The sequence below is a fragment of the Stegastes partitus genome, unplaced genomic scaffold (assembly GCF_000690725.1).
Source record: "Stegastes partitus isolate 25-593 unplaced genomic scaffold, Stegastes_partitus-1.0.2 Scaffold827, whole genome shotgun sequence".
Classification (NCBI taxonomy): Eukaryota; Metazoa; Chordata; class Actinopteri; family Pomacentridae; genus Stegastes; species Stegastes partitus.
Genome location: NW_007578558.1, coordinates 123129 through 136821, shown reverse-complemented (window position 1 = coordinate 136821; position 13693 = coordinate 123129). Strand labels below are relative to the sequence as shown.

General features: G+C 42.3%; 1 protein-coding gene across 1 annotated transcript in view; it reads left to right on the top strand.

The window, feature by feature from the left end:
* The window catches only part of lamc3 (laminin, gamma 3), a 149180-nt gene that overhangs the window by 114812 nt on the left and 20675 nt on the right, over nt 1-13693 (top strand). The window contains exons 13-17 of the mRNA XM_008292737.1: nt 9393-9581; nt 9896-10141; nt 11643-11796; nt 11904-12046; nt 12204-12382. Of these exons, the coding sequence (XP_008290959.1) occupies nt 9393-9581; nt 9896-10141; nt 11643-11796; nt 11904-12046; nt 12204-12382 (911 nt within the window). The remainder of the gene's footprint in view (nt 1-9392; nt 9582-9895; nt 10142-11642; nt 11797-11903; nt 12047-12203; nt 12383-13693) is intronic.

Sequence of the window (13693 nt, the reverse complement as noted above, 5' to 3'; positions counted from 1 at the left end):
GCCAAAAGTGTAAAAAAACACAACTCACTGAGGTGCAGGACTTTGTATCGCAGTGAAAAATGAGCTGACAGTGAGTGAAAACGTGATGGGAGCAAAAATAAACATGCCCCGACACCGCTTAGGGTTCAGAGGGTTAGACAACCTGTTTAACCATTTAGCATCAAAGTGGGTTTGGTTTACACTCAGCAGGTAGCGCTCTGCAGCATTTTAATAGCCTTTTAATAAGTCTCCACTGACATCCCCCGATGTGATGTGAACATTTTTTTTTTCCAGTACACACACATACACACACACACACACACGCTTTTCAGAATGTTTTAAAAATATTTACATGGCACAAGCTCCGTGAAAATGATAAATGAGTGTTAAATATGGAACACAACGTGTCCTCTGAGTCATGGATCAAAAGTGCCATGTGTGTTGTGCCCTTTGGACTGACGCTCTTGTGCTGAACAGCTTTAGCTGACTATCAGAAAAGGAAGCCAGTTAAAATTATCCTTTCTTTTCATATGGATGATGATGGCATGTCATGTTCTGAAGGCCTGCTGGCTGGAAAAAAAAAAAAAAAAAGAGGAAAAAAAATGGGGGAGGAGGGCGAGTGCACGTCAGAAACTCTCCATGAATCTATAAGTTCAGGTCAAGGGGAACTATTAAAGTAAGTTGATTAGAGGCACCCTGTTCATCATTTGTCACCAGGAGGGCGGACCAACCTGCTGTTTCTTCTATCAGAATCCTAATTGCTGTATAATTACCTAACGACTTGTATCATCACGCAGGGTGTGCCCACAGACAAAACTGGGATGGAGTTTATTCACGGGCTGCCGAGGGAAGCCGGAGCCAATGGTGCTTCATAATCATGATTTATTAACACTCTCTGGGTCGTGTCGCTTCTATTTGCTGTAGCGCAACACAACAGATTGGAAATGTTAATATTTGTGGTGGAACAAGCAAATTGCGATCTCTGCCGAGCTCTCGTGCCGCAGGGCTGATGAAGTCAAACACAACGCCCTTCAGACAGAAGAGGAAAAAACCTGCGAGTGTTTCCGCAGCTCTCCACACGCTTTCAGCACCTCTGGACCGGACATGTTTCTATACAGTATGCACACTCTGATAATTGCATATGGACCATCCATTACATTGGGCGGAGGCCATAATTTATAAGCTCAAGGGGGAGACGTGGCAGAGGGAGGGCGATGATTGTAATGTATAGATAAAATGGAGACACTCAATTTTCTCTGCAGCCCATACCGGTGGGGAGTGCTCATTAATCACCTAAACAAATGAAACAGATGATGCTCTCGACACTCTGCTGGATGCTGAGCGTTAGGGTGTTGCATTAGAGCTCCTCTGTTGGCGCCACTTACTAATAGACCTGTGCTAGACTTCCATGGTGCGCCACACTTAGACTTAACATCTTCAGAGAACAATTCCAACTGAGGGAGGTTGTCTGTGTCTGAATATAGAAGCAGCCACATCCGCCTGACGTGAATTCAGAAATGCTTTAAAGGGGGGGGCACTCCTCAAAGTCAAACAGGACGACAGCTTCACTGGTGAAAATCTGAAATGCAATGTGTGGAATAGCTGTTTGGAAAACTTCCTCATTTTTCATTTATTTTGCAAAGTTTTTTTTTTGCTGTCTAAACTAGTTCCATCGAGGCAAAGGTCGAAACCTTTTCAAATCAGGCGATCTCCGACAGTGTGACTGGAAAACAAGACAGGCAGACAGAGTGTGCACGTTGTTTATCTTTCTGTTTATTTTTGTGTAAAATAAATGCGCCGCTCCTGACCCGATAAAAAAAAAAAAAAGCGTGCCGAATGGGATCAGCAGGAGAAATTACATGGGAAGATTCATTGTAACTGACTATGTCTGTCTTTTTTCTTTTTTTTTTTTTCCTCACTTCCTCTTCCCCTCACTGTCGCTCCTCTTATCCCATCACGCTGATACAGGCCCGGCATCTTAGGGCTTAGTCTGCAACAAATACAACCCACCAGAGAGATTAGGGGGCTGAATAAACCAGTGCTCGAGCCAGCTTCACTCTATATCAGTTCTTCTGCCTCAACTTTTCTCCCAAAGATTTTTCTAACTAATGACCTTAGAGAGCTGAAGATGGCATTTAAGCAGGCATTTGGGAAATGCATGCCCGGGCTTCCTCTGTCTCATTCCAAAGTGGCCTCTTTGTCTGTAAACACTGACTCTTCCATTTTAACTTTGCATTCTAATGAGTATTACAATGAGCAGCATGTTTGGTCATTCCTTCATCTGTACCCTAATTGATGCAATGAGACAGGTACTCTGCGCGATGGCCTTTATTAGCCCGACTTCAATGCATTTCGCTGCAGGAGCTCCCTGGTGGTTCCTTCCCTTCCGCAGACCACGACAAAAATAAAAAGCGTCCGTTTCCCGACCTCCTCCACCAGACTGCAGTGGGCGTGACATTTAGCTATGCAAAACCGCTGTGCATTATTCAGAAATTTGGCCCAGCACAAATGTCAGCGCGAGAAGCAAGCATATGCTGTTATGAAACATAACAAAGAACAGAAAGACCTTTTTTTTTTTATTCTGAGAGCAGATGCACACGCTGCAACCAGGTACTGGTGGTCAGCAGTAAACAGCTAACTGCAGCTGGGTTAAACGTAGCCCGAAGAGAAGAGCAAAATCTAAAATAAGCTCCCGTGGTTTAACTTAAAATGAATAATTTCGGCAAATGATCCTGCTGCAGTCAGATTGTTGATGCACAGCGTAGATCACTGAAGCGTCCCGAATTCTATTTTTTTGGCTCATATGTGACTCAGATGTATTATTTTCATAACAGCACAAATCAAATGGAATCTTATCTTTTTAATTCTGATTTGGGTAACTTCCATATGTACTTCAAAATCAGATTAGATTAGATTACAATCAATTTTATTGTTGTTACACATGTACAAAAACAAAGCAACGCACTGCAGTTAACATCTAACCAGAAGTGCAATAGTGCAGATATATTGTTAAAAATATCTATATGTCGGCTGTGGCTCAGGTGGTAGAGCGGTTGTCCTCTGATCGTAAAGTTGGTGGTTCGATCAACGCCCCCTCCACAGTCGAAGTGTCCTTGGGCAAGACACTGAACCCGAAGTTGCTCCCAATGGCAGGCAGCACCTTGCATGGCAGCTCTGTCGCCATTGGTGTGTGAATGGGTGAATGAGAAAAGTGCTTTGGGTGCCGCTAAGGTAGAAAAGCGGTTTATAAGTGCAGTCCATTTACCATGTACATATACTGTATATAAACTATGGTATTTACATGATTATATGGCATGGTGTATTTTTACAAGTGTGCAAATTGTATCTTTGATGTAACGGACATCAAGAAGACCCGTGCATAATCTGTAAGCCATAAACCAAAAGAAACAAACCCACCAAAGACAAGCTGACCATGTCTAAATAGTGGCCTTATTTCATTTCTTTGCAGACTTATCAGAATCCCTGTGACCTTTAGATAGACTTTTGTCACAATGCTGCACCGGTGGGAGTCCCACAGCGAACACAACCATAGAAGCCAGCTGTGATGGAGGTGGTCAGTGAGGTGCTAGAGCCATATGTATGTGGAGTAACATTTCTGTGCCTGCAGGACTTGAGGGGTCGTGTCGTAGCCGTAGGTGCTTCAGTAGAAGGTAACTAGACTTGTCTTTTTGAAGATGTTTTACCTGTTATTCAGGAGGTTTCGTCAGTTGGCTGATGGGGAGTCACAGACGTATGTAGTCACACCAAACCCTAAACACTGACCTCAGTGGACTCCATGGTTACGTCCACAGCGCGCTGCATGTGACGTCTGTTGTTGCTCTATTTTGAGCTCACAATTCACAATAAAATCTAATACAGGCCACATTCGAAACACAATGTCAACAGCCAAACAAACAAACAAACAAAAACACTGATTCAAATCATAAATCGTAATCGAGCATGTGTCATTGTGACCTTAGATTTAATCAATCTGCCTTCTTTAGATCCATATAAGTACTTAAGTGCAGTGCATAATAAAAATGCACAGAAACCTTTTTGTGCGGGAGATGGGACAACAGGGTTAAGCAGCAAATGTGCTTTTAATCTACTTCATGTGTGATTTTCCATTAATAACATGTCATTGACAAGCAGAGGAGGAAATAATCAAATAACTGTTTGGTTTGAAACAGACTCATTTTATTATGTAGCTAAAAATTCTGTTTGCGACTGATTTAAAACCTAGAAATAAGACTAATGCTGGGTTGTATCAAACAAGAACAATTTTAAACCCAATTAAATCATTGTATAACTTTAAAAATGTGTTACTCCAAGATTTGAAACTAGCGTCAAATTAAGAAAGATTTACACCGTAGTTTAGTTTTTACTGTAAACCGAGAATAAGTACATTTTTGTTGCACCAACATTGATTTGACTTTAAAAAATGGCCGCCTTTTGACATGGATTGAGCAAAATAATCAAGTTTGATGATGATGCTGAATTCCTCTAAAGTTGCCGATTCAGCATGAAAACTGAAAAGCTGAACAGAAAGACTGGACCAGCTGTCAAACATGTCAGTGCAGCTACACCACCGATGCTCCAACTCCTGGTGGCCAGGAGAGTTTTATGCCACTGAATGTTTTCAGAGGAGGAAGAAGAGCTGGTCTACACACATGTACCGTCTGCCAAACCGTCAGTGTTTAGGGCAACAGCAAGTCTGAGAAACCAACACATCCGACTCTCTCCAATGAGGATTGTAAGTTAGCAGTCTTCTTTTACAAGGTCCAGGCAGCAGCAAATGTAGAATCGCATTGCCAAATTAAATAATGTAATTGTCGGTTACATCAATAAGACAATAGGACTGACGAAGCAGAAATTAGTTTTTAATAGTGCAAGAGAACTCCGTTTAATTTAGATTCTTGATTCGTTCATTTTAAAACTAGTTCTGTGAAAATATGATTAAAACTGATTTTATAATAAATTCATCTTTGGTCGAGCAACTAAACGTATGAGTCTACAGCCAAGTTAGCAGCTCTGTCAGGCACAATAGTACTTTTTTTTTTAAGTTATTTTTTTGGCCTTTGTGCCCCTACCTGATAGATCAGTGAGAGAGAGAGACAGGAAAGTGGGGGAGAAGAGTAGGGGGAGGACGTGTGGGAAAGGGTCATGAGCGGGATTCGAACCCATGACCTCCACATTGGGACTGTAGCCCTGTACATGGGACGCCAGCTCAACCAGGTGAGGTATAGCGGCGCCCAGGCACAATAGCACTTTGAGCCAAATTCTAGCTTTATCAGGTGTAACGTTGTACTTTAGCTTGTCCACAAACCAAACAGATTTAACCTGATGAGCTGACTTCATCCTCTGCAAAGCTTTAAATTTCATCGCTATCCGTCCAAGAGTTGTTGAGAAAATTCACCAAAAAATAGCAGTAGCACTAAAGGAAAACCTTGACTGTCTTTAAAATCCATCCACTATTTGTTGAGATATTTCTGTCTGAACCAAAACAGGTGGACCAACAGCCCTTTATCTCAACCTAATGCCACGTCACAGTGTCTCAGATAAAATTCCTTCTCTTCTTGTGAATGAGTTGCGAAACGGAGCAAAATATTCAAACCCAGTCAATCTAGTCTAATTATTTACTTTGTGTTTTAGCTCCTCTGTAGGTGACCCGGGGCTTCAGTGAGACAACAAGAGCTACTCTTGTTACCCGTCCCTGATGCCCGGGGGCCACGGCCGTAACAATTTGGCTGACGGCCTCCGTACACAAAACAGGAACTGATGCATTTATTTTCCACAGTCACAGCATGACAAAACATATTTCCTCAGTCATCCGTATTGGGCACATTATGTATGGGGGTTGGACTGAATATACTGCCCCTCCTTTTTTTTCTTTCCTTCAGTTTCACCTCCCTCCCTCTCCTCTGCAGCAAGTCCACTCATTCAGACCCCACTGACAAGCCACATCTGCAGCAGCAGGCCCAAGCAGCGTATCTGTGTTAAATTAGAGAACAACATGGCCATCAAACAGTCCCACAGCAGATTTAGCCCAGCTTCTACCCTTGAGGCCTCGGAGCTGCAGACGAAATTTTCTTTCACCGTCGCTCCCTTTCTGTTTTATTTCCCCCTCTCTCCTTCATTAAAACGGGGTGTTCACATGCATTAGTAAATAGATTTCTTTCGCCCAAAGCTTTTTAATGTTCCAGTGGGCTAAGGAGACAAGCCTCCCGGAAAATATAGAGGTCTTGAAAAGCTCATCCGTGCTGTTATTTTTGCTTATATTATACGAAAAAGAAACAGAAAAAGAGCAACCACATGTTTTTTTGGTGCCTAGAATTATTTTGGTGCTGTGCGAGGAGAAAGTAGCCTAAACACATAATTCACAGCGCCACATGTTGCTTCGAGCCCAGAACCCATGTTTTATTTGTGTATCTGGCCTCACTCATCTTTAAAAGGCCCCACATGTTGCCCCTCATTTCTCACAAAGACCTCCCAAGATGGTTGCAGTATGACACGCGTTGATCTTTAGAAACTCAATTTGGTCAGAAAATAAACCCGGAGCCTTTTGAGGTAAGAATGTAATAACAGAAGCGAGGCGAGCGCTTGATCTTCTCCTAAACAAAAACATATTTAAAAATCCATCTCTCCTCGGATTTTTCCTGCTCACTTTTCCGTCTCCATCTGGCGTTAAAGCTATTACGAGCCACCGCAAACAGTGATAACCACCGTCTTTGGAGGAGCTACTCATCGCACTTTGTTTGAGAGGAACACTGAATGATGCTCGAGGATAAACACGGTGCATGAGAGAAATGTGGGGGGAAAGAAACTCGTCGGCAAAACCCGCCTGTCTTCCATTTCTTTCAACAGTGCCGGTCTGTGTCCCTACAGCTCCCACCCACTGATGTATTCCAATGTATTCTCATCCTCCACAAGTGGCTACATTAATGAAGTGCATTAGTCCAGGGTGTGTATGTATTCCTGTGGAGAGAATACAATGAGGAGCACAGTGGAGGGATGGGGTGCAAGTAGAATAAGCTCTGGCAGAAAGAAGCTCTTTGGAGTGTGATGTGTCTATGATGGAGGGCTCCTCTTCAAAAAAAAAAACACATCAGACTGCTTGTTTCCCATACAGAAATATTGCTTTGCCATCACCGAACAGACAAGCAGAGTTCAGGCAGCGAGCGGAGCGCTGGAGTGCCGTGCTCCATAGCTGAAAAGGGGGAGGAGTAGGAGAGGGTGAGAGCAGAATAGCCGGATTGTGTGGATTTGTCAAAGGGATTCAAAGTGTGCAGCTCCGAGGGGAGCTTCACAGAAATCCCAATTCATTAAGGATGAATGAACGGTCATTGATTCATTGATAAAAATTGTTCTTCGGGGATGCTATGAAGTAATAGCGATTAGCATGACAACGAGGGTTGGGGGAGCGGATCACGTGAGGAGCGTTTCCCGCCGTTCAGCGACATTTTGTGATGCATGCCGTTAGCTTTTCCGAGGAGCCGATGGAATGATAATAGTGTCGAGGAGGCCCTCAGCGGGCTCGACTGCCTCATATCACGCTCAGTCATCTTCACACCCAGTAAAGTCAGCACATTTCTGCTGCCATTAAATTTACTATGGCTCATTGGGGATTGACACCGCACACCATCAGTGTCATTGTAATGCCTTGTGAAATTCAAGAAAGATTCACTTCTTTATGCTAGGAACAATCATTATTACTAAATAGTCTGCTTAAATGACGAGCATTACATGCTTGAAAGTTATGTATTATTCACCTCACCTCGCCAAAGAACTAATCATTTTTACCCAGAAGTCTACACTTCATCAGGCAACAGGATAATTGTTCCCTCTAATGGTTATGTGATCAATTTAGCTCCGCGGCCGTTATTCTATCTCATATACTTGGCTTGCAGGTTTTGCAGTTAACAGGGGCTTTATTTAGTGAAGGGAGACACTGGTTGCAGTGACCCCATAACTAGAGGCAAGAATTTCTTTACTCCGATATTCAGCGGTGGGAGCCGATTTCAAAATGCACAGCAAAGAGCTTCTCGCTGAATCACACCGTGGGCTATGAGCGAGTGATGGGAAATTTTAATGAGGTGCTCTGTAAAACCGCAAGCCCGCAGATTATTTACTATGCATCGAGATCTTATTGGTGTTCTCTAGAAAATCAGCTCAATTATTGTTATCAACCCCCTCGCCAAAGTCATCGGAGAAACTTTGGAATTTAAAAAAAAATAAAGATTCACATTATTGTAAGTTCTGAAATATCCGAACATCCAGTGAATACTAAAAGCAAAAAGAAAGAAAGAAAGAAAGAAACATCATGCGATGCAGCCAGAATAAATATATTTTGGCACAAACACACAGAAACTCAAATGTGGCGATTATTATTATTATTTTATTTTTTTTACTGGAAAAATGCACAAACGCGGTCATTAAAATTCAATGAACGTCTGCTCATTGCGATTTAATGATAAATTTGACTTTGTAAGCATCTTAGCTTCATTTTTTTTTTGTCGTAGTTTTCCAAGAATGTTAACACTTATTACTTTATGGTGCTCTGTAAGCTTTAGCCAGTCAGTGATTAAATTAGAATGCCACATTATATTATGTCAAATCTTCACTGTTTCACTTCAGAAGTTGCTGCAAAAAAAAGAAAGAAAATTCTGCAAGCACAGAGTTGGTTTGGAGGGCGTGTGTGAGTCCTATCATCTCAGTGTGCCACGTTGGAGCAGGTTACTGAACTGGGGTTGTTTTACTCAGAGCTTTGCCACTTTGCTATCACTCTGTACGCTTGCATTAGTTCCTTGGCTGGTTATTTTCTCTGATTATCATGTCATATCATTCCACGCTGCCTGTAGCTTAATGGATTTGAAATGTAGCATGAGGACTGAGAACGTATTGGGTAAACAGAGCCGAATTCATCAGGGATTTGGTGTATTCGCGTGTTCACCGCCACATGTTGCACGTGAACAAATCCTTTAAAGTGGTTTAAAGCTGCAAGTTATTTTTCTAAGGCTTCCAAAACAACAGTTTGTTTTTAGGACATCATAGAATTGGTAATCTCTCCCACTTGGTGGGGGAATTGCTTTACTTCTTGAAGGTCTTTCGGACTGCATTTGGCTCATACATTTCCCAAAGCAATTATAGTCGGGGTGAATTTAGTTGTCTTCTGCTCTCTACGGTGGGCTGTGGGGAATGTTTTTTTTTTCCTTTTTTTCATCACAGAATTGGGCTGTGGATTGGAGTATTTGTGTGGAGGAGCTGCAGCTTTGGTCAGAGACACAGCGTCCTCTGCTGGCGACCAGGAATAATCTCACCTCCTCTGGTCTATTTGTGTGAAAACCAAGTGCAAGCAGGTGCACATGAGCAGTATCAGCGTGTAATTGTCCCACTCCTCTCTCTCTGCCTTTCAGGTGTGTGCGAGTGCTCAGACTTCACCGCCGGGATGACCTGCGAGGTGTGCCTGAATGGTTACTATGGTAACGCTTTGATTGGCACGCCTGCTGATTGTCAGCCTTGCCCTTGCCCAGACCGGACCAGCTGTGCCCAAATGGCGGAGAGCGGACAGGTGGTCTGTACCAACTGCCCCGCAGGACAGACAGGTGACACCAGCTACCTACGATTTAAAATATTTTTTTATGGACAGTAAACACAGCAGATAATGAGATTTCCATCAAAGCGATGAGAACATTTCCACGAGACAGCTTGCTGCTGAAAAGACTGTGGCGTCACATCAGCTCATTTGCTTGGTCTGTCATTCTGCAATGCCACCTGTGATTCAGACACATCTGATATCCGTTTTTTGAATTAATTACAACAGACTCCGAGGCGGCGTGAGGGTGACCTCCAGCAGTGTTCTAGCTCAGTCATTCATCAAACCCCTGCCCACCTCTTTCACCTTTCCCCCCTTGCGTAGGGATGCGCTGTCAGATGTGTGAAGATGGTTACTATGGTGACCCCCTGGGACAGTCTGGGCCGGCGCGGCCATGTGTGAGATGCGACTGCAACGGCAACGTGGATTTCAACGCGGTGGGTATATGTGACCGCATCACTGGCCGATGTCTGAAGTGCCTGGGACACACAGAGGGTGAACGCTGCCAACGCTGCCGGCGTGGTTTCTACGGCAACGCCCTGAACCAGACAGCTGGACAGAAGTGCAAGCGTGAGTAACTCAGGAGGGGCTGGGATGGAGTATTGGTCCATCAATTATTTATTGTGTTTCTAATTTATTGTGAGATGGATCAAAAGAGGCTCACTGGGGACGGACAGTGTGCACCATCAGTGTCATTGTGGAATTAGAGAAAGATTCACTTCCCTGTGCTGGGAGCAATCATTATTACTAAATACTCTGTTTAAATCACTAACATTACATGCTTGAAAGTTATGCATTCTTCACCTCCCTTCACCGAGGAACTTATCATTTCACCCAGGAGTCTACACTTCATCAGGCAACGGCACTAACTGTTCCCTCTAATGGTTACGCGATCAATTTAGCTGTGAAGCTGTTATTATATGTCCCATACGATCCTCGACTGACAGGTTTGTGGTTAACACGGCCTGATGTAGTCACTAGTTAGAGTGACCCCATAACTAGAGGAAAGAAATTCTTTACAATTGGCCAGAAGTGCAAGCATGAGTAAATGAGGAAGAGTTGTGATCTGATAATTGGTTTATTCATTTGTAAATCTGTTTAGAACTTACTGCCAAATGGGAAAAAAAGACTGTTAGACAATGTGAAATGTGCAATCTGCAATTAGAAATGGCTAGTTGTTAGTTCATTTGGATGTCACTGTACACAGGGATGGAAGGGCTTCAGAAACTCCAGTGATTTGTCTTTAGAGGCATTAGATGTGTCGTATACAGCAAATACAGGTTTTTGGGGAGGAAAATATATATATATACACACACACAAACCTATAGATTCTGGATAATGCAATGAAAGAGATGAAGATTTTTTTTTAATTAAAAATCTTTTTTTTGTGGGGGAAAACGATTTAAATCAGACTGCTTTTTACATTGCAACATGCCTGGAGGGGAACTTTGAGAATTTTTTTGACTCTAAATGCCGTTAGGATTCCTGTTAGGATTCACACTGCTCTGTTTACAGCAGAAAAGTAATGGACATGTTCCATTAAAGATTCTATGACTACGGGTTGAGCTTTTAAAAGAGCATAGAAAAAGTCAATTCAAATCAATTTCCATTCAGGAGTTCACATTCGACAGGTGTAGCTCCCTCGAGTCGTGAAAGGCGAAGCTGAAAGTGGTGCGAACAAATGGCTGTGGGTCAGAAAGATAGCCCAGAAAAATAAGAAGAGAGTCACTGGGTTGGGAGAATTAAAAACGGTCTCAGTGAATGAAACTTAAATGAAGTTACAAAGGCAGACAGAGACCCAAAGTGTAATAGCTGTGATGTGTTCATCCTTTGGTTCTCTTATCCTTTCCTTAGACCTGGGCTCTACCAGTAATCCCTGGTTGAATTTCTGTACAGAACAATGTCCCAGAGGGATCAATGAGTCCCCCTGCTATTGTCTGCATTGCCTCTTATTTTGCCTTCAGCTTTCAAATTAGCTGAAATTAATTAAAAAAAAAAAAAAAAAAAGTCCCTGATGATACGGGATACATCATTATTTTAACAGATAAATTGCTTTATTTGTTTCCTGTAGCCTGCAGCTGCAGTTCTGCTGGAACCTCTGGGCATGTAAATGAATGCCACCCTCAGACAGGAAATTGCCTTTGCCTCAATCACGTGACCGGACGGGACTGCAGTTATTGTGAAGTTGGCTTCTTCAACCTCCAACCGGGCTTTGGATGTGAAAGGTAAACAGATCCCCAGTGTAATTCAAAGTAGATCTGTATGAAAAATATAACACCTGAGCTTAGAAGCAGAATCTTTCATTAAGATATTATTTTCCTGCCTTCCTCAGGTGCAAATGTAATCCAATTGGCTCGTCGTCATCGGCCTGCCATCCAATCACAGGGCAGTGTGTGTGTCGTGCAGGAGTGGAGGGGAGACTGTGTGATTCTTGCCGTGTGGGCTTCTTTGGATTCTCGTCACGAGGTTGCAGAGGTACAGGACTTTACTTGAGGCATCACAACAGCACTGTGTGCCATCCTCTAATCCTCTAATACATCCTCTAATGCATGGAGGCATTTCTAACTCTTTAAATGTTTATCTCTGTTTCTGTCTCCGCTGCGCTCCCGTCCCCTTGTGTCCCCGTCCCCAGCCTGTAACTGCGATCCAATGGGATCCATTTCCATGCAGTGTCACAGTAACGGCACCTGCCACTGCCGCCAGGGCTTCGTGGGTTACAAATGTGACAAATGTGAGCTGAACTATTTCCACAACAGAGCCACGCACCAGTGTGAGGAATGTCCAGTTTGCTATGGCCTTGTGAAGAAACAGGTGAGCTTATGGTCGTTGATATTCTGGACACCAAAGTCAGGATGTTTCTAATTCTGCCCAGTTGGTTTTAAAGGACCAGGGTGTCTGATTTAGTGGCATCTAGCAGTGAGGTTGCAGACTGCATGTAGGAGAACCAACAGCGACTACCACTTCAACGTAAAAAGACTAACGGCCCTCTCTAAGGTCAATGTTTGTTCTTAGCTACTATATAAACATGGCGGTGCAGCGTGTTAGGATCCACTTCCTCTGTCAATGTGTCATTTTAAGCTAATGAAAATACAGCGATTTGTAGTTACAGGTGATTATACACTAGTGAAAACCTAATTATAAATACCATATGACTGCTTGTGCTAATAGATGTCCTTAAATCTGACACACTGGTCCTTTAAACGTGCTGCGAACACAACCTTCAAAGATCAAATGGCAACAAATTGTCACAGATGTGGACCGTGTTGGGTAAGTTCTCTAAAAATGCAATCAATCATACTTAACGTAATGCTCAAAGCAAAATTAATTACAGTAATTATGTTACTTTACTAATTACTTAAAAGCAATTAAATCAAATTAAGTAGTTTACTTACTAACTCAGTATTTCCTTCAACCCTTGAAACCCCAAGCAGTTTCTGTGTTGTGTTTTGGGGGGGTTTTTTTGTTGCATTTTTACTAATTGTTGACTCATTTTTACTGCAATATAAAGTCATGCACCTCTACAGAAACAGCACAAGCAGGGTTAGAAGTAAAAAAAAAAATAATAATAATAGAAAAAATACAAAAATATCTTTATGCAGTCAAAAAAGTTATGCCATAAATAATAAAAAATAAAAAACCAACAAAAATCGAATTTCTTTAAATATTTATTCTGCAAAAAATAAAAAATTCAAAAAATGAAATCGACATCAGCATTTTTCCACATGCCCACTGGTGTTGCCAATACTGGAGGAAAAACTGATGGCTCTTCACAGTGTATTTATTTACTACTTACATTTTTATTATATTTCCATAATTCTCAGTCTGCGCTGTATAAACACAGATTGCAGAGATCGCCCAGTTCAACCAAGTGGTTCCTGAATTTTTGTGAGGTGATTGTTGGAAACAGCCGAACCATTCATGGCTTTACAGTTGGCACTGGGAGGTGTAGAATTTTTTTAATTTTTTATGTGGCCTAGTAAAATAACATCAGACACAAAACTAAATTTGGGGTTCTTTTATTCCTCGACCACGCAAAAGAATAGGAGCAGTGTTAATATAGATTTAGAGCGATTTTTAGTATAATGAATGCATTTGAATCATAACTCATAACAGTTTGAATCT